The 22,386-nt window shown below is 41.2% G+C and overlaps 1 protein-coding gene across 1 annotated transcript; it reads right to left on the bottom strand.

The window, feature by feature from the left end:
- Positions 1–1,268: 1,268 nt before the first annotated feature.
- On the bottom strand, positions 1,269–22,064 carry RBM34 (RNA binding motif protein 34). Its single transcript, XM_063082678.1, has 11 exons — positions 21,959–22,064; positions 21,682–21,844; positions 21,231–21,367; positions 19,011–19,242; positions 17,663–17,722; positions 10,675–10,718; positions 5,900–5,983; positions 5,685–5,748; positions 4,151–4,190; positions 3,812–3,930; positions 1,269–3,214 (listed from the first exon to the last, which is right to left on the bottom strand). The coding sequence occupies exons 1-11, from the start codon at positions 22,009–22,011 to the stop codon at positions 2,933–2,935; spliced, it is 1,278 nt and encodes a 425-aa protein (XP_062938748.1). The 5' UTR covers positions 22,012–22,064; the 3' UTR covers positions 1,269–2,932.
- Between the last annotated feature and the right edge of the window lie 322 nt (positions 22,065–22,386).

Genomic DNA, 22,386 nt, shown 5'->3' with positions numbered 1-22,386 from the left:
ATCCAGGTGATGTCAGCCTTGCCTGGGGAGAGGAGCTGGAGATTCAACTACGTGGACTACATAACAAAACGCCAGTAGAAATCCTGGATGCTAAAGCTCAGTCAAGCATTCCAGGTTGGCAATATGTACTCTGTGTAAAACATGGATGTGCTTCATGCCAGGAGGGCAGAGCTTTCTGACTCCATAGGGAGGGAACAAAGTTAAGTTTCACATGTTTGGGACCTCCCAGACCTCCCTCTATACATCTCTCCCTCAGGCTGGTTCTGATTTATCCTCTTTTGCTATAATAAAACTGCAACCGGAATAGCATTTTCCTGAGTTCTTTGAGTTGTTCAAGTGCATTATTGAACCTCAGGAGGTAGAAGGAAAGCCCCCAAATTTGTAGCCTGATCAGAAGTGAGGGTGACCTGGAGACGTCCAAACTTGTGGCTGGTGTCTGAAATGAAGGCAGTTTTATAGAGGACGGTGCCCTTAACTTATGAAGTTTGGCCCAACTCAGAGAACTATTGTCAAAAGTTATTGCAAGGATACTAGAGAAACATGCATCTGGAGGACCTAAACCTAGTCCAGGAGTCCAGGAAAGGCCACCTGTTTAAGTGATCAAGAACCCAAAATCCTTAGGAAGACTGGAAATTAAACCAAAGGTGTGCATTGCCTGGACTAGGGTGGGGGAAAGGTGAGGATATGGAGGTGCCAATGGACCAGAGCACAGCAGATGATTCAGATCAGAGGATTGCACACAGCAAAGTAACACTAAGAGCTTTTCCTTATACCCTGAACATTAGATTTTGATCAGCGGGTTGTGGAACGACCTGAGTGGATCATAACCAATGTTTTTAATAAAATAAAAAATATCAGATAGCAACAAATGTAGTAAGAAACAGTCCTGTCATGCAAAACATGAAGTTAAATACATCCATGTTTGTATTGGTCACAATGTAAAATTAAAGCTGATGCAGTTCACAAAGAAGTGTGAAACCACTGATCAAGTCCAACTCTCTTATTTCAGCAATCAAGATACTTGAGTACAGAGAGGTTGAGAGAGTTGACCGAGCTCACACGGTGGTCAAGAAACCAGACGCCCTCACACCCTATGTAAAGGACATTAAGATTCGTCTAACCAGAGTGAGAGAATACTTGGTTAGATGATGTAAAGCATTCCTAAGTAAGAATTCTTTAGCCTTAGGATCATTAACAGAAAACATACTCTCATGAGGTAGAGTCAGAGAAAAAGTGTTCATGAGAAAAAACAAAAGAAATGCTCATGATTAATCAAAACCACCAAGAGTCTTTATTACCATCATTAAAAGTCAAATTTTAACCACTGTTGACCACCTATATATACTCTCATGGATAGAATTATTTAATCAGATATAACAGAATACCAGAATTTTCCCAGGTAACAAAGAATTACACAAAGTATCTCTGGTGGAATTTTTTATAAAATACATATTACTTTCTTCCTGTGTCAAATGTGTTTTTTAAACTATTATAGTCAACACATGCATATTCTGCTTACAGAAAGTTGAAATTTCAGTTATAGAGTAACAAGTGTAAAGTAAAATATTAACCTGCTATGCTTTAAGAAGCTGCCCCTTCACAGGAGAGTCACAATTAAGTCTATGCACACAGACCAAATATGCACATCATCTACAGTCTACAGATGTTGCATCTTTATACAGGAAATATATGCAAAAATGCTCAAGAATGATCAGCTAATAAATATTTACTGAACCCTACTGATGAAAGACAAGGTTCTAAGCACTATAAAGGATACTAAGCCCAAAATATCCAGTCACTGGATACATGAAAATGGATCTCCTTCTGCTCGCCGCAGAGCTACATTTTAAAGACCCATTGTGCTACGCCCAAAAGACAAGATTTTCAAAACAATATGTAATATCCACTGTCCTCTCCTCCCATCTCCTTATCCACCTAAGTGACATGATGTATGTTCACTGCAGATTCTGCTTGCCTAAGATCGGCCGCCCCGCTGTGCTCCCGCCCTGGTCTCCCTCCTGGACTGGTAAAACCTGTGAGACAGGCACCAGCTCAACACAAGTTTAAGCCCCGAGGGAGCGTAGTGGTACTCTCTCCCCTAGCCGAACTTTATTTATACTTTGTGACTTAATTACCATATTTCATTAGAAAATGTTTCCTTTAAAAATGATTTTTTGGGAAAGATATTTCATTTTACTGAGTGACATGAATTCAAGATTACAAGTTTTCCAGGAAGAATATTTTGCAAATAAAAATAGAAATCTGCTTTATAGACAATTTGCCAAGAACTTCAACAATCAGTCCAGTCACTGGTTAGAAATAGGAAATCAGGGCAACATTTCATTTAACATTCTTGTTGGTCAGTTATTCTTAGGTTAACAGAATAAAATAAAAATCCAGAACTACACTTACCAAAAGTGCAAGAAAGAAAAATGAGTGGATACTATATAACAGCTCTCAAACCTTCCTTCTTAGAGATTAGGACTAGAGCTGGGATCAGTATTCCCACTTGAATTATAAGGATATTGGTTTAAGTACAATCAGTATTAAGATTTATTGCCTTTTCTTTAAATTTACTTACTTTTTAAATTAGTCTCAGCCCAGGAAATAATAATCTTGAAATAACTGTCTGAAATGTTAATTATGTATTTCTAGCATATACTAAAACAACAGTAAACCGTTAAAATTCTGAGTGTTCACCCTAGGTCTAAAATCATCTTATACCACCAGTAGTAAAGCATAATCCATGGTAACTGATCTGCCTACATCATAAAACAAACGCTCCAAAGGTAGTATTACAATGTGGATAAACTAAGGACATGGAAGTCTCCACATTTCACAGATACCGTCCATAAAAAATCCAGAAACTCAATACATGGGCTCACGACATTCTTATTAGCAGTACCGGGGAAAGAGGGGCGGCTTCTGATCGCTACTTCTGCTTTCTCTGTTTCTTAGTTCGCCCACTTTTCTTCTGTCCTTTCTTCTTTTTAACGAGAACAGCTTTTTCTCCACTAAATAAACTGTTAGAATGTTCTCCTGCATTTTTGGAAGCAAAATTAAGTCTCCGCTTAGGTTTACTGACATTCTTCAAACCTGGATTTGAATTCGGTTGTTTTAATTTTTCTTTATTAACAGAACGCATGACTCTGAGTTTTCTTCCCATTAGTTCAGAATTATTCAATTTCAGAGCAAGATGAACAGCATCTGTATTCTGCAATAAAAAAAAAAAAGGTTAATTTCCACCTGAAACTCATCTGCAAATAGTGAAATTGTGACTTTAATGGATTAGAATGACTTCAGATAGTAGACGTATTATTTTACTACTGAATGATATGCATAAAATACTGGTTAACTATTAGTGAACTAAATATAACTAGTTTTGTAAAAAGACTAAAATTTTCTTCTACCTGAGTGAACGGTCAGTTACTTTCTCCATTTAATGGAAGGTGGAGATCAGAGATTTAGTCCTTCTAATATCCAATATCTAAAACAGGACTGGCTGGTTAGCTCAGTTGGTTAATGTGGTGCTGATGACACTAAGGTCCAGGGTTCGATCCCTGTACCAGCCAGCTGCCAATTAAATAAATACATAAATAAATACATCATTTAATACTCTTAGGGGGAACAAGAACATCTTTTGGTTGGGTGCAATTACAGCAACAGCACTCTTTTGGTAGGTTATGAATTTAGTTTTCTTAAGAGGAAACGTGAGGGTGAATGTGACAGTTATTCCTGAATGATGATGTAACAGTGACAACCCCTGCCAGCACTTCTCAAAGGACAGTGACAGTGTGTTTGTCTCTCACACCTCAAAGAGCACGTAGCCGAAGCCTTTGCCGACTCCCGTCATCTGGTCTCGCACAATCCTCACTGCCACGACACTCCCGCAGTCCAGAAAGTGTTTCTCGACGGCGGATTCTTCAACCTCTGAGAATAAATCCAAACCAAATGGAAGTAAAGACTGGCCTCTGCTCAGAAAGCCGGAGATGTTTAATACAGCTAGTTAAGCACAGCCCCATGAAAATAAGTCGCTCCATTGCACGCTTTTTAAAGTTAGTCTTAAAGCAAAACATTAAGTTACTACTAATTTTTATTTCCCTTTTGTTTAATAACATTATCTGTACTTTATTTGTTTAAACAAACTTACTGTACGGGAGATTCCCCACAAACACTGATCTCTTGTCCCTCTGAAACACAAAGAGGATTAATAAAAATCACTCACTGGACCAGAAAATGGAAGTCATTCTAAGATCTACCTTCCCTCCATGTGCCCCCGTATCTCCCGGGCCAACCACACTACTTTTTCAATTCACATTTACTTTTTCGATTCTGTCTCTTCCAGCTCCCCCACTGGACTGTGGGTAAGCACTGAAGGACAGAGTGGCCTTTCCTCCACAGCTGGCACTGACACTTGGCAGTGTCAGGAAGTGCTTGCCATACACACTGGGGTCAGTAAACTATGTCTGTAGAGGGCTAAACAGCAAGTATTTTAGGCTTGTGGGCCATGCGGTCTGTGTGGCAATTATTCAACTCAGCCATTGTAGCTGGAGAACAACCGTAGATAATACAGCACCCAGCAGGTGTGGTTGTGCGCCAATAAAACTTTATTAACAAAAACAGGAGGCAGGTGGATCTGACCATCAGGCCACAGTTCGCTGACTCTGTGCTAGGCCCCCAGTCAGGCCAGGGCTTTCCTCAGGCACCGTCATTTCTCCATGAGGCCACTTTGACGTTGACAGAAATGCACTCGATGATCTTATGGGTGAGCCCTTAAAACCAATCCTTCACTTGTTTCCAGGCACCTCTGTTGAAAGCAAATCTGATCACATCACTCCTGCGTTTAAACTTTTGGAACATCTCCTGGAAAACTCCAGACTCCTCTGCATAAAGCACAGCAGACCAGGGTCTCCATGATTTGGCCTCTACCCATTTGTCCAACATCAACTATTAACTACTGCCCTTCACACCCACCCACCTGATAACCGCATCAAGCTCTTGCCACGTCCTGAGCACATTAAGTTTCCATCCCCACCATTTATACTGTTTTTTCTGACTGGATATCACCATTGTCCTTTAAAATTCTTTCTGTCTAGGTAATGCCCACTCATCTTTCAAGACTGATAAAAGACCTGCTGTCCTGGAAACCCTCCTCGTCCTTCTTGCTTGCAAGTCCCCAAGTCAAGTGCCCTGTTCCTGAGCTGACAAAGCGTCCCACGCACTTACGACAGCGTCTACCATAAAGTAGTGCTGTGGCTTCTGCTCCTCTCCACCATACACCGTGAGCTCCTGGAGAGCTGAGACTGTGACCCAGGACTGCAGGTGCTACAGAGTAGGCAACTCAGAAACTCTCTGATGAATTAGAGCCTTCTAGATCTCAGTCTACGAAACAAGGTGTTCGACTAGACAATTTCTGATATACCTTCGAGCCTAACTTTCTATGATTATTCGATCTAATAGTGGGGCTGGAGGACAAACCCCAAACGGGAGGTGACTCTGCCCTTGAAGCTGACGTTGACTTAAGTTCCTCTCGGCACCAACCCTGTGACCACAGAGGACGGAGGCTGTCTCCCTCTTGCCTCCCCTATGCTGATTCCATTCCCCTCCCAGCAAAAGCTCAGAAGGAAATATTGCTCTCTAAGAGTAAGACTCTAAGTTCTTTAAACAAATCAAGGACTACTTACGGATGAGGTCTCAGATGCGAGATCAACTCTGATACGAAATCCATCTGCAATTTGGGCCCCATTTCTGTATTATAAATACAAGGGGGAAATGATTGTTAAAAATGAGCACTGAAATTACTAAAAGATTTGCTCTAAAGTGAAATCATAGAATAAAAGAAGTACCCACACATACTTATATAATAATCATTCTGTTCAAACCTCCGAGATAAAGTTACCTTTTCAATGCTTTTGTAGCTGCACTCTCGTCCTTAAACACAACATAAGCATTAACATGTTTCTGGTCAGGATGAATTTTACGTCTACAAAACAAAAAGGACAATGTAAAATTTGCTGACCTCAAAGTCACTAGAATAAATCCAGCTTGTTTTCTACTCTCGATCAGCACACATGACAAGAATTCCTGGGCAGAAGTTTCTTCTCTGAACAAATATTTAGTAATAACTAAAAACACACACACACACATAACTGATAAATATGTTGGCAGAAACATGCAACCCACACCTTGTTAGGGGTCGTCACTGTGAGAAAATGGGGACCACCCCGGATGCAACCCTGAATTAGAAACCATCGTCTTGGGCCAGCCCGTGGCTCACTTGGGAGAGTGTGGTACTGATAACACCAAGGCCACGGGTTCAGATCCTATATAGGGATGGCCGGTTAGCTCACTTGGGAGAGCGTGGTGCTGACAACACCAAGTCAAGGGTTAAGATCCCCTTACCAGTCATCTTTAAAAAAAAAAAAAAAGAAAAGAAAAGAGACCATCATCTTAGCTGCAGCTCCGCATTTCACACACACACAACTGGATGTGAAAGACAACTGGATTGCTCCTTTTTATGTAAGTAAAACAGCCATATGGAGAAGTGCACAACCACGTAGAGCTTAGGGAATTAACAGCAGCTGAAGGCCCCTGAGCTATTGCCAGCCCAGAAGAGCCCCTCCTCCGAAGACAGCCGGGAGAAGCACGGGCTCCAGTGGCTGGGCGTGCGAGGGCAATGCTGGGCACCAGACAGGCAGGAGGGATTCCATCCCTGTTCTGCTAAAACACTAAAGCTGAGTGTGGGCTGGGCCTGAACCCAAGCCCTAGAGGCTGCTGACTCCAGAGTGGGCGCCCATCGCAGGGTCTGCCCGGCTGACCTCTGCTGGTGTCCACAGGAAAGGCTGAGAGCAGCCATGGGTGCTACAGGTCCGGAGAGAAGGGCCTAAGGCACAAAGCCCCACCTGGATTCTCCTGCTATGGAGGTGAGGGCTAAGCTACGGGGTGAGGGACAGCAACCCTGTCTCCCCAGGGCACAGACAAGACCCCTGTGGCTGGAGGAAGGGAGGTCTCCTGCTACCGGAGGAAGTGTCCTGCTGCATGAGACCCACCTGAGATGCAAGGTAGAGCTTGGCTGCCAGAGGAAGGAGGGCTGATCAGGTGCGCTCCCGAGGCCCAGATGTGCTGGGTCTGCCTGCATCCAAGGCTGGGCTGGGACAGCAGAGAGCCCACTGTCCCCACCCCACCAGACCACCAACAAACAACAATACTCTCAAAATTGGATCTTCAATAAAACCGAAAATTTTTGACCCTTCAAAGACCCCTTTAAAAAGCTCGCCACAAACTGGAGCAAAATATCTAAAACACATATATCAGAAAAAGATCTTCCATCCAGAATATAGAAAGAACTCTTTTTTACAGTTCAATAATAAGATGAAAAAGCCACTAGAAACGAGCAAAATTTTGGCACTGACACTTCACCAAGGAATAGACACAAATAGTCAATAAGCACATAAATTAAAACCACAACGACAAACCTTTAGAATCACTGAGATTAAGTGACGGACAATATCAAGGGATGGTGAGGACGTGAAACATCAGCACAACTGCACACCTACCGCTGCTGGGAGTATGAAACGGTGCCACCACTTTGGGGAACAACTTGGCAGTTTCTTAGAAAGTTCAAATAACCTACCCTAAGACCCGGCAACCCACCCCCAGGCACTTTCTTGAGAAAAATGACATTTACACAAATATTTTTAGTAACTTTATGCACGACAGTCAAAAACTGAAGTAACCTGAACATTCACGAGACTGTGGCACTTCCTTGCAGGGGACTAGTTCCGAGCAGTAAGAGAAGAAACCAGTGATGCAGGTGACAAAATCAGCAGGCATGTACACATTGCACGATGACTCCATTCACATACAATTCTAGAAAATGCAAACTAACATATGGAGACAGAAAGCAGGTGAGTGGGTGCCTGGGCGGTGGGGGAGAGAGACGTATTGCAAAGGGGCAGGAAGAAACTTGGGGTGACAGAGTGCTCAGTATCTTAATTGTGATGATGATTTCATGAGTGCCTCATATGCTAAAATCACAAAGCTGTACACTTCAAATGTGTGCAATTTACTGGAGGTAAGTTATACTTTAAAGGAGTAAGCAAAAGTTTTAAAAAATTCTGGCTCTATGAAAAAGCAAAAAAGTTCTACATGGCAAAATTCCCCATAAGCAGAACCAAAAAGCAAATGACAAATAGGGAAAAAATATTTGTAACTCATATCGTAAAAGGCTGATTTAGTTAACATCCCACTGATAAAACTAACAATTCAACAACAATAAGTAAAGGGCAAATAACAGTAACAATTCAAATAAAATGAAGCCCAAATGACTGTTGAATATATTTTTAAAAAATGCTCACTCACAGGAGAAATGCAAATTAGAAACATCACTCTCACCTACCAGGTTGCAGATGATCAAAAAGCTCAAAAACAAGCTGTTGCTGTAAAGCAGAGAACTTTATGGTTGGCAAAGGTGTGAGACTATAAATAGGCCACCACCTCCATGGGACAGCAGTCAAAATTACAAACACAAACACCCTTTTGACTGAGCAATTCCACAACTAGAAGTTTGTCCTACAAATTAGTACCTGTACAAAGTTACCTAAGTACAAGGTCACTCATTCATTCACTCCACCATTACTTGTTATGGCCCACAAGACTGGGAAAAAACATCAGTGGAGGTTTATTAAAATGAATTCAGGTAAGGGCCGGACCGTGGCTCACTCGGGAGAGCGTGGTGCTGATAACACCAAGGCCACGGGTTCGGATTCCTATATAGGAATGGCCAGTTAGCCCACTTGGGAGAGCGTGGTTGACAACACCAAGTCAAGGGTTAAGATCCCCTTACTGGTCATCTTAAAAAAAAAAAATTTAAAAAAAAGAATTCAGGTATACTTTACAGAATACTAAAATGCTCTGGAAAAGAATGACTTTTACAGACAGATCTCCAAGGTGCACGAGTGGAGAAAGGGAGGGTGAGCAGTAGCGTGCATGCTGAATACCACTGAGTCAAAGTCATGTGTGGGGAGAACGTGTGTGCACACCAGTTTGTAAATGCATCAAATGTCTCCAGAAGGTTACACAAGAAACTAAAACCAGCACTTGCCCAGGGCAGGGAATTGACTGACTAGGGAAAAGGTGTAGGAAAGAAACTTTTCACTGCATACACTTTTATACTTTTTTATTTTGAACCATCTGACTCATTCCTTACTGAAATAATTTCCCCAAAGTGTCTGAACAATGTCTCGCATCTAGAGGCCTAATTTAGTTTGGATATATTGGTCCCCCTAAAGCTCATGTTGAAATGTGATCCCCAATGTGGCTGTGTTGGGAGCTTTTTGGGTCATGGGGGAGGATCCTTCATGAATAAACTAATGCCTTGGTGGTGGGGTGAGGGCTGGGGGATAGTGAGTGAGCTCTCATTCTATTAGTTCCAGGGAGAGCTGGTTGTTTAAAGGACCCTGGCACCTCCTCTCCCTCTCTCTTGTTTCCTCTTGCCATGAGATCTCCCTGCACCTGCTGGCTGCCCTGCCACCTTCCACCAGGAGTAGAAGCAGTCTGAGGCTCACGCCACATGTAGCTATACCAGAACTGTGAACCAGATAAACCCCTTCTCTTTACAAATTACCCAGTTTCAGTTGTTCTGTTACAGCTACACAAAAAGGGACTAATACAAAGTCCTACATGATTGTTACCTGAACAAACATGAATGTGGGAGCCAGTAAACGTTTATCGAGTGTTAACTATACACCTGGCTCTGGGGTGGTTATGGGGAAAACCAGCACAGACTGGTGTGCCAAATGGCTCCAAATTAATAATGAACGTAGAAACAAAGTCACCCAGATGTCCACAGGGACTGCCCACTACAGTGATGCAAAATTTTGATAGAACAAGATTCCCAGAGATGTTTCTAAAGTATATTATTGTATTTTATCTAATATAAAGAAATCTCTGCTTATAAAATCCATGATTTCATGTACAAAAGAAAGAAGGAAAGAACACTAGAAAATATTTTTTTAACCAAAAAACAAGAAAATAAAAGAAAGAAAAGCACCCAAGATAGACTAATAGGAAACCCTGCGTAAAGCTGAAGCAAGTGGAAACAAGCCTTCCACCTGGGAGGGAGGCAAGGAGTGTCTGTCTGTCTTGGTTTGGGGTGGAAAGTGGGGAAACCCCCTGAGAATCTGAACCACACGCCACACTACCAGTGTGGCCCCAAACCTCAGACAGAGAACACTAAGTGGTGCCAGGCTGCTGGTGGCCCTGGTGACCAGCAGAGGCAGACACGAGTACTTTCTGGGAAACCCTGAGTTCTGACAGCACGTACGAGGCACCCTCAGAAGGATGAAATACAGTGCTTATGATTTATGTGTCCTACGAAATTTGGGCATAAAACTTTCCTTATTTTCTTCCAAACACTAACAACATTCTTCAAAGCTCTCATGGTGCATTTTCCAGTAAATTACTTCACAGTACTTTCTGTGACTCTGCGGTTTACATGGAGGCTTAAAGACAAATATCTGACAAATCTATATGGTACTACAGACACAAGGAAAAAGTCAAGCACGCTGCATTACCCCAATACAAAAATCTATGAAATTGTTAAGAAGTGGGCTCAATTTGTAACCAGAAAGGAAGGGAGTTAAAATGACTCCCTTCCTCTAATTATAAACTTACTTTATTGCTGCCAACTTTTTCGACAGAGTTCCCTCTGCTGGAATCTTTCAAAAGGAAAAAAAATTATTAAAGAAAATTCAATATTTAAAATATTGCTTCAAATTAATTATATCTTAACTGAAGCCTAAATATCTAACTCAGGTATGTCATGATTAAAAACATTCCAGGGAAATAACTCAGAAACAACTGTCCTAATGTTATGTGAAAGAGACCTCGTGAACTACAGTAATGAAGAATTTCCAATGACAGTACCATACTCAGATGTACTGGAGAGTGACTCTCAAAGGACCTAGATGGGAGGAAAGACACTGGGCTCTCGAATCACGTCAGATGCCCCAGATGCGACCCTGAGGTTGAAAACACATGAAAGAACTGAGGAAAACTGTCTTATAAAAGGAGTTAGGACAATACAAGACTGCTCAGCCATAAACAGGAACGAAATCCTGATATCACAGCCACATGGATGAGGTCAGAGGATGTTGCGTTAAATGAAGCCAGGCACAGAAAGAGAAATACCACATGTTCTCACTCATATGCAGAAGCTAAGAAAGTTGACTGCATAGAAGGAGGGAGCAGAATGGTGGTTACCAGAGGCTGAGAAAAGAAGAAAGACAGGGAGAGGCTGGTTAACGGATTTGAAAGTACAGCCAGATAGGAGGAACAGGTCTCTATAGCACTGTAGAGTGGCTGTAACAATTTATTGCATAGTTTCTATAGCTGGGAGAGAGACTTTTGAATGCTCCCAACACAAAGAAATGAGAAATGTTTGAGGTAATTAAAAAAAAAAAAAAAAAAAAAAAAGGATCATCGGTCACCAGAGTTTCAGGAGGAAGGAAGGAGAGAGGGATGAATATGGAGAACACAGAAAATTCTGGGGCAGCAAAACTGTTCTGTATGATACTGGAGTGGTGAATAAATGACATTATGCATTTGGCAAAACCCACAGAACTGTACAACACAAAGAGGGAACCCTGATGTAAAACTGAGTTAATAATATTGGTTGATAACTGTAACAAACGTGCCACACTCATGTAAGATGTTAATAGGAAAAACTGTGCATGTGGGCGGGGGTGGGGGATTGAGGGGGTTTATGGGAACCATGTGCACCTTCTGCTCAATTTTTCTGTAAACCTAAAACTGCTATAAGAATCAAAAAGTTGGTTTTTTGAAAAGATAAATAAAATTGACAAACCATTAGCATAGCTAACAAAAAAGAGAGAAGATTCAAATGACAAAAATTAGAAAGGAAAAAGGTGATATTACAACGGATTCATCTGAAATACAAGGAATCATTCGAGACTACTATAAACAACTATACACCAAAAAGTTTGAAAATCTGGAGGATATGGATAAATTTCTGGACGCACACAAGCTCCCAAAACTGAGCCATGAAGACGTAGAAAATCTGAACACACCAATAACAATAAAGGAGATTGAAGCTGTTATCAGAAGGCTCCCAACAAAGAAAAGCCCAGGACCAGATGGATTCACAGCAGAATTTTACCAAACATTCAAACAGGAATTGACACCGATTCTTTACAAACTATTCCAAAAGATTGAAACAGACGCAAATCTCCCAAACTCATTCTATGAAGCAAACATCATCCTGATACCAAAACCAGGTAAGGATATAACCAAAAAAGAAAACTACAGGCCGATATCCTTGATGAATATAGATGCAAAAATCCTCACTAAAATACTAGCAAACAGAATACAGCAACACATACGTAAAATTATTCACCACGATCAAGTGGGATTCATCCCAGGGATGCAAGGTTGGTTCAACATACGCAAATCAATAAATGTGATACACCACATAAATAAAATCAAACACAAGGACCATCTCTATAGATGCTGAAAAAGCATTTGATAAAATTCAGCACTCATTCATGACAAAGACCCTCTATAAGTTAGGTTTAGATGGAAAGTATCTCAACATAATCAAAGCCATATATGATAAACCCACTGCCAATATCATCCTGAATGGGGAAAAGCTGAAAGCTTTTCCTTTAAGAACAAGAAGTAGACAAGGATGCCCACTCTCACCACTCCTATTCAACATAGTGTTGGAAGTACTAGCCAGAGCAATCAGAGAAGAGAAGGAAATAAAGGGCATCCAGATTGGAAAAGAGGAAGTCAAACTGTCCCTGTCTGCAGATGACATGATCCTATATATCGAACAGCCTAAAGCCTCTACAAAAAAACTCTTGGAGGTGATAAATGACTTCAGCACAGTAGCAGGATACAAAATCAACACACAAAAATCAGTAGCATTTCTATTCTCCAATAGTGAACATACAGAAAGAGAAATCAAGAAAGCCTGCCCATTTACAATAGCCACCAAAAAAATAAAATACTTAGGAATCGAGTTAACCAAGGATGTGAAAAATCTCTATAATGAGAACTACAAACCACTGCTGAGAGAAATTAGAGAGGATACAAGAAGATGGAAAGATATCCCATGCTCTTGGATTGGAAGAATCAACATAGTGAAAATGTCCATACTACCCAAAGTGATATACAAATTCAATGTAATCCCCATCAAAATTCCAATGACATTTTTCTCAGAAATGGAAAGAAATATCCAGACATTTATATAGAATAACAAAAGACCACGCATAGCCAAAGCAACGCTGAGCAAAAAAAATAAAGCTGGAGGCATAACACTACCTGACTTTAAACTATACTACAAAGCTATAATAACCAAAACAGTACGGTACTGGCATAAAAACAGACACACTGATCAATGGAATAGAATAGAGAATCCAGAAATCAACCCACACACCTACAGCTATCTGATCTTTGACAAAGGCACCAAGCCTATACACTGGGGAAGAGACTGCCTCTTTAGCAAATGGTGCTGGGAGAACTGGATATCAATATGCAGGAGAATGAAACTAGACCCACACCTTTCACCATACACTAAAGTCAACTCAAAATGGATTAAAGACTTAAATATACACCCTGAAACAATAAAACTTCTTAAAGAAAACATAGGAGAGACACTTCAGGAAATAGGACTGGACAGAGACTTCATGAATACGACCCCAAAAGCACGGGCAACCAAAGGAAAAATAAACAAATGGGATTATATCAAACTAAAAAGCTTCTGCACAGCAAAAGAAACAATTAACAGAGTTAAAAGACAACCAACAGAGTGGGAGAAAATATATGCAAAATATACATCTGACAAAGGATTAATATCCAGAATATACAAGGAACTCAAACAACTTTACGAGAAAAAAACAAGCAACCCAATTAAAAAATGGGCAAAAGAGCTAAGTAGGCATTTCTTTAAGGAAGATATACAAATGGCCAACAGACATATGAAAAAATGCTCAACATCACTCAGCATCCGGGAAATGCAAATCAAAACTACACTGAGATACCATCTCACCCCAGTTAGGATGGCTACAATCCAAAAGACTCTGAACAATAAATGCTGGCGAGGTTGCATAGAAAAAGGAACTCTCATACATTGTTGGTGGGACTGCAAAATGGTGCAGCCTCTATGGAAAATGGTATGGAGGTTCCTCAAACAATTGCAGATAGATCTGCCATATGACCCAGCTATCCCACTGCTGGGAATATACCCAGAGGAATGGAAATCATCAAGTCGAAGGTATACCTGTTCCCCAATGTTCATCGCAGCACTCTTTACAATAGCCAAGAGTTGGAACCAGCCCAAATGTCCATCATCAGATGAGTGGATACGGAAAATGTGGTACATCTACACAATGGAATACTACTCAGCTATAAAAACGAATGAAATACTGCCATTTGCAACAACATGGATGGACCTTGAGAGAATTATATTAAGTGAAACGAGTCAGGCACAGAAAGAGAAATACCACATGTTCTCACTTATTGGTGGGAGCTAAAAATTAATATATAAATTCACACACACACACACACACACACACACACACACAAAAAAAAAAAAAAAAAAACAGGGGAAGAAGACATAACAACTACAATTCCTTGAAGTTGATATGACAAACAAATAGAAAGGACATTGTTGGGTGGGAGGGGGGAGAGGGAAGAGGGAGGGGTGTTTCAGTGATGGGCCACAATAATCAACCACATTGTATATCGACAAAATAAATAAATAAATAAATAAATATAAATAAATAAATAAAATTGCTATAAAAATAAGATCTATTACTTAGAAAAAAGAATGAGTATGGGAAAAAGGCAATGTTTATACAATTGTATATCCTATATAATTTTAAATATGCCTAACTAGATTAATAAATATTAACACATATCACTTGATCTGTATCCCTAAGAGTTTACATATTATAGTTGGGGAAAAAAAAAAAAATCAGTGGTATCTTTAATTGGGCAAGTAAGGGAATCCCTTTATATTCAGGCTGACATTATTTTCAGTCATATACAAGGGTACTTCAAAAAATTCATGCAGGACTGGCCAGTTTGCTCACTTGCAAGAGCGTGGTGCTGACAACACCAAGTCAAGGGTTAAGATCCCCTTACTAGTCATCTTTAAAAAAAAAAAAAAAGATAATACAAATTTTTCCATGAACTTTTTGAAGTACCCTCGTATAGCTTTTAAGAGTGAATGGGGCAGGTAGAGAAACCAAGTCAGCAGCTACGACTGTCAGCAACATGCCAAAAACAGCCAGGTACTGACAAGATCAAGGTGAAGAGATACCAGCCCTGGAGTTCACAATCTAGGAGCATCAATCAATGAAGATCTCATTTAGGGTAGCTCTTATAAATCTTCTCTAGAAAACTTTTCTTAGCCACCTGATGGTTTACATAGGAAAAAGTAAGAAATCTGACATACTTTCTTCTCTTCTCAGTTTGTCCTGCTCAAATCACTAACATAGTCAAACTCTCAAAACACAGACAGGAGGAGAACAGTACAAGACATGAGAAATGTCCAAATGAATGATCAACATGTGAGTGACAGTCAGCAAAACACATGTACCGGGAGCCTTCTGGGAGTTCTAAAGGATCTACGTCCTGTTACTGAAGACACTAGTGAATAAATATAACAAAGAAATACTGTACAAGAATTCAGAGGGAAAACATACCATCTAATGGTATAAAGTATCGGAAACGGCTTGAAGAAGTCACATTTTAACTGCATACAGTATTTCATAAGCAAAATGGGACTTAAAGGACAAAAGTGAAACCAAAAAAAGAAAGAAAGAAAAAGAAAAAAACACAAAAGGTGAGAAAGCCCAGGTGTGGAGGGTTGCCACCCCCATGCGGGGCCACGCTGTGCAGAACTGTCAGGCTGAGGACTGAGGACATATTTCATTCACAGTGAGAACAACTGAGAGTTTGCAGACACTCCCATACATACTTAGTGTGCACCACGTGCAGGTGCTGGTGGCCCAAGGATGAGCAAAGACAAACAGGGTGTTTGTAATCCCAGCTGGCAGTCTGGTGGGGCGGGCAGACGATGTACCACACTCCACAGTACAGAGCACACAGTGCTCTAACGAAGCACGGAGGCTGTAGAAGGCACTGCAGGGTCACCAAGAAGACCCAAGGCCCAGGGACAGGAAAGAATCTGGACAAGCTCCCCAAAGGTAAGAAGGTCATCCCAGACCAAGGTGTGTGTGTGTGATTTTCATTGGTGGGTGGTACCAAAGTGGGCAGGAAGGAGTCCAGAAAGATCTTCCTAAGATCAAGTGGACAGTGGTATATGGGACAAATCAGAGGAGGAATGACAGCAGAAACCATAACAGGCCTCCCCAGCGACTCCAACAAGAGGTAATGAGCACTTAGGTGGGACAAGGGTTTAAGATAGAAATGACTCATCTGGGGAAGAAACCACAGTCGAAAACAGGCAGGGATGGGCACCCACAAGGCTGGTGGGCCAAACGTGAGTCAAAGGCAGGCACAAAGCTTGCAGCCTGGGGGTCGCTAGCTAATCTAGAAAATCAGCTGGCAGCACAGGCAGGGGTGGCAGACAGATGGAGGCAAGCACAGACATGCAGAAACTGGGGTGCTGGCAAGACACCCAGGTTAGCGTGTCAGGCAAGGGATTCACATGGGGAGAGGGACTCAGAAAGACAGACAAAATATATGTGATAAAAGCAAGAAACAAACACATCAAGAGAAATTATGGAGACTGTCGAAACCATGGGAAATGTCTACTTCTAGGGCAGTGGGCAGTCTTGCCCCCTGAGGATTTGGCAACAACTGGAGATACTTTGGGTTGTTACAACTGGCTGGGGAGGGTGCTCCAGCATCTAGTGGGTTAAAGCCAGGGATACGACCAAGCACCCTACAATGCACAGGGCAGCTCCCAACAGAAAAGAATCATCCAGCCCAAGTTGTCAAGAGTATCAAGTTGAGAAACTCTATTTTAGAGAATCACACGAAAAAGAGCAACTAGACATGGAATAACATTTCCTACATTCTAGTACAGAGGAATTACATTAAAAAATAGTGTTCAAGAATATAATACTGTGGTAAATCAACTATGCAGTAAACAAATTAAAACAATTACGTGTGGGAAAACGAAATAATACAAGTGATGTTTATTTCATGCTCCAAGGGATGTGGCTATAACAGGACCAGAGTGCTCAGTTAGTAAAATCAAATACCACTCACTTCTATAACATTTTAACATTAAATTGATTTTTAAAAAATACTTCATCTTTTTGTGCTCAGAGCATAAATACTGTTTACAGCAACAATACCAACCTCCCATACTGAATGCATATGACGACACATGAGATCCCAGCAATGCTATTCAATAAGTATTAACTTTCCAGCCAACTCTATTGACACAGCAAATAAAAATCACCCAACCTCCCTCCAAAATACACTAGTGGCTTAAGTAACAAAAATATCATTTTATTATGTAAACTCATTAGATGCGAACCTGTTTATTCAAAAGGTTGAAGTCAAGTGCTCCTCCGCCTTACTAATACCAAGAAGTTAATAAGTCTGATTTAAATGCAATACGTTCTAAGATTATGCAACTTTAAGGGGAAAGAAAACATACCAGAGAACGAAATCGTACAGATTCTATTTGTCCATACTCTTTAAAAAATGACTTCAGCTTCTAAAATTAAAAAATACATATATACATTAGCTCACTTTCAAAACATCAATAGATGCTACATCTTTTACAACCAGTTTTTATTTTAAGAACATTCCAGGAAAAGTAGGTTACTAGTCAGTTGAACAGACAAAAAAATTTTGCTGAAACTTATATAGAAACAAAACACAATTTAAGTTCACAATAGTATCCATGAGGTGAAACAAAACACAATTTAAGTTCACATTAGTATCCATGAGGTGCACAATATTTGTCTTTCAATCTTTTATGATCTTTACTGCAAGTAAATTAAAGTGAGACTTACATCTTCCATAGATTCTCTCATCTTTTCACATTGGCTTAAACAAGAAATAGATTTTAAGTTGCTTATGTCACCATGAGAAACTCTCCAGCTGTCTCTAATTAAAGACTACCAGATTAAGAAAATTCCTAGCAGGTGAGGTTTATGCATTATTCTATGACCCAGCTTACAATGTGAAGAATGAACATGCTTGATTGGCAGTACAATAATTTCTATAACCAATTCTAATTAAAAACAACTTACTGAACGGTTAGTATTTGTGCAAAGTACTATTCACACTCCCTTCCCCTGAGCCCCTAATAATCTAATAGGAAAATCAATAACCAAAAGTATGCTACAAAGCAAAGTGTGTTATGTCCTACAAAATAACCACGGATCAAACGCTAGGAGACAAAGAGCAAGGGAGAAAGGGAAAAATCAGGAAGTTTTTTGTACTGTTTTGTTTTTAACAAAACAGAAATGAAATTGTCCTTCTAAAGATGAGCAGGATTTTGACCCAAGAATTGCCAACAGAATGACTACCACATGAACACACAGAAAACAAAGGGCACGTTTTTGGTTTAGTGGACTCCACATAATGGAAGAAACTTAGGATGCATTCACTACTTTTTTACACAAGAAATATTTATTGAGCTCCTGCTATGCACGAGGCACACCTCAGGTATCAGACATAGAGCAGTGAAGAAAAGAGAGCAATATCCCTGCACATACAGCGTTTCCATTCTAATGGCACATAACAGGAGATAAGGCTGGCTGAGAAAAAAACAGACCAGTGCAATAGTTCAAATATGATTTGCAAAAGTCTAAGTTAGGGATGACTACATGAATGACAGGGAGGGCAGGGTATCGGAATCAATCTACAGTAGACCAATTTATGTAGTTGTTTATAATGAAATTATATCAATGACTTATGTGCTTATTCAATAAAGAAAGAGTAAACAAAGTTAATAACTTCTCTGAGTCTTTATAATATACAAACTACAAACTCACCTTCTTATTAAATGTGATAGGCAAATTCCCAACAAACACAGTTCTCTCATTCTTTAATCTCTCTTCTTCTTGGTTAACTTGAGTTTTCTTTCTTTGACCTACAATTGTGTCATCTGCATCATCAAATACTTTTCTGTCTGCTACTTGAACACCAGACTGAGAATTTTTCCGTTTCTGCCCTTGTTTCTGGTGAATTTCTTCTTCTAAATCAGCACTTGCTAGAGCACTTTCCCTTTTTAAGGCAAAAACAAAAGAAAATAAGAAATGAGAATAATGGAAGTCAGTTCTAGTACTTGGCAAAGCAGTTCTATTCCTCCTGATTAGAATACTTCCCAATGACTTCAGGCTTTCCTAAACATAAACTTACCACTCACAAATATATAAACATTTTTAAAGTAGCATTATCAAAAAATGACTAGTATCTTTACAAGACACATTCTATAACTCAGGAGTGAACAAGTTAAGCTCTGTTTTTGACAACATGCTAAAGCCACCAGGTAACAGCAGCAGCAACAACATCTAAACAAAAGCTGGTTCATTTAAAACTCCTGGAGATTTAGTTTATGCTCTCTCAATGCCTAATTTCACTCTGCTCTAGAACTTCAGAGGCACTGCAGCACACCCCAGGAGTCTAAAAAGGTTAATATGCCTGCAAAATACTTATTTTGTAAAAGCAATCTGGCCAGTAGGAAAAACCAGATTCCCTACTTACAACAGTTCGATATTTAAAGGACTGCTTAGCAAAACTGAATTCCGAAATGGCAAATACAATGTAAAGTATTGGTGCACAGGGATAAGTAAGGTCTGAGCATCAATCCAAAAAGAGAACCGAACGGGGAACTTTAGGAGTGAGGGAGACAATAGGTAGGAGTCACAGAAATGATTCACTCAATCTACAAATGAGTGAATTTGTGGCTTCCTACTCAGTTCTAGGCTCAGTTCTAGGCTCTGGGGTACAAAGATAAAGAGACTATTAGAGACCTTTCTATAGTCTAGTGAAGAGAAAGTGAAGTTCACAGTAAAATGGGTAAGTTATACTACACAGTACGGGAACATAAAAGAAACAAGAGAAAGAAGAAAGGCTTCTCAGAGGAGGAAATCGGTGTTTGGCACATAGTCAGCCCTCAGTAAATGTTGGCTATTATTACTCCTCCATTAGACCATAACCTCCACTAAGGAGGGGGCCCACGTCTTGTCTTTTTCAATGCAGCACATAACGTCCCTTAGCAGGAGTGAAAGGAAATGAGACAGTATGTTGAGCTGGGAACCAGGTCAAGAAGGACCTTCTGTGTTACACAAGAGTGCTTAGATTTTATTTTATTATTATTATTATTATTTTAATTCCTATAAAGATGACCAGTAAGGGGATCTTCACCCTTGACTTGGTGTGGTCAGCACCACGCTCTCCCAAGTGAGCCACAGGCCGGCCCCTTATTTTTTTTTTTTTAAAGATGAGAATCTTGAGCATGTTTACATGGTGAAAAGATCAAAGATATAGAAAAGAGGTGAACTTGTATGGATCTGACAGCAACATCCCTAAGGAGGAGGAACAGGGTGTTTGCTTTGGCAGCACATATACTAAAACTGGAGGCAGAAAAACAGGTATGGGGTGTACACAGCAAAGGTGGTTGAGTTAATCTTGAACAAGAAGGAAGACACTTTTCTTTACAAGAAAGGGAACAAATTAATGCTGTGTATAGACGCATTAAGCAGGAAGACAAAAAATAGAAATAGTTCACAACTGTTAGCAATTGATAGCTCTTAAAACAGGTAAAAGGTCTTCTGAGAGAGGAGAGAGACGGGAAAAGAAAACAAGGGGCTTGAAGACAGTGGCAAAGAAGAGAGGAATGAGAAAAGTTAACGGGATCCCGATTCAAATACACTGAAAAATAATTAAGTTAATGGGGGAAATTTAGTCTCTGAATAAGTCTAAGAAAACCAAACTCATCTTTTATATATATGCTGAAATATTTGTAGATGAAACATAAGTCTTATGTGAGGATAAAGATTAAGGAAGGCTGAGCAAGTATTACTAAATTGTTAACGTGGGTACATGGAGTTCCTTACCCTTTTCAACTTTTGCATATGTATGAGGTTTTCCATAATACATTTTTTGAAAGAAACAATTAGAAATACGAAATGAGAAAAAAAATAAGGACGAATACTGCGGGTAGAGGAATGTTAATTTCTTTATCATCAACCAAGAGACTTTTTACCAACCTGTTGGCCAACTTTTTATCTGAATTAGAGAGTTTCCTCTTCACTTCCACTTTTTTTGCAGGGTCTCGCAAAAGTGGTCTCTGAATCTGGGTTGTACGTTCTTCCTCCTCATCCCGTTTCCTCTTCTGCGTGGTTTCCTTTCAAAGGTTTGAAGTTATGTTTGACACGTCATCCTTTTTAATTCGTTCCCTAGGCAATAACTGAGGGGTCTTTCTAAATTAGCATCTCTTGTCTCAGTGGTCTAAGCAGTGCCCTGAGGTCACTTCGATTTATTAGTCACGGGCTGGCCGGTTCCCCGGCTGCTAAGAGAGCGGCGTGGTAACACCAAGGTCGAGGGTTCGGGTCCCCGCACCGGCCCGCCGCGCCCCCATAAGGTCACTAAGACAGAAGGCAGGCCGCTCGTCCTGCAGCTGCTCCGCCGGGCCGTTCGCAACGGAGCCCAGGGACTCACCTTGGGCACAGGCACGTACACGGGTCGAACCTGAGGCTGCGGAGAGCCGAAGAGGGCCGCCAGCCGGCCCGTCCCCCCTCCGCTGCGGAACAGGCTGCCGGCCACCTGCCCCACCAGGTAGTCTTCGCTCCGGTTCCCGCCGACGCCGTGGCCGGGGCTCTCCCTGGAAACGGACGCCAGAGACTCAGCCGCGCCACGCCCGAGCTCCGCCCGCCCGAGCGAGCGAACGCACGACATCCCTGCCCAGCTGCTGCTGCCCGCGCCACGCGCCACTCACCCCGGCTCGGCGTTTCTCTTCTTCTTCCGCTTGGTCTTCCTTTCCAAGGCCATTGTCAACCCACGGCCTCCGAGACGGCAGCGGCGCGTCCGTCGCACTTCCGGGTCCCGGCTACTTCCGGGCCGGGCCCCGCCCCTTCCTCTCCCGGAGGGCGCGTGGTCACACGGGGCGGGGCCGAGCGCGGACGCAGGTGGCGTCGGGGGCGGGGCTGGGGTGGGGCTTCCGAGAGCAGCTGAGTCCCGAAGTTCGCTTAAGAACCAGCCGGGCTGGGAAACTCCCCAGTGACCAACGATTGATTGACAATCAGCCCAGCGGCGCGAAGCGCGCCCGGGAGTTCTTGGGACGCTTCTCGCAACTTTCCAGAAGCTTAGCATTATTTCAAAATAAAATTAAAAATAGTTGGAGACCACAGCTGCAACCGATCACAT

Source organism: Cynocephalus volans, chromosome 18, assembly GCF_027409185.1.
Source record: "Cynocephalus volans isolate mCynVol1 chromosome 18, mCynVol1.pri, whole genome shotgun sequence".
Classification (NCBI taxonomy): domain Eukaryota; kingdom Metazoa; phylum Chordata; class Mammalia; order Dermoptera; family Cynocephalidae; genus Cynocephalus; species Cynocephalus volans.
The sequence above is the reverse complement of the archived record's forward strand: the minus strand, read 5'-3'. Positions and strand labels throughout refer to the sequence as shown.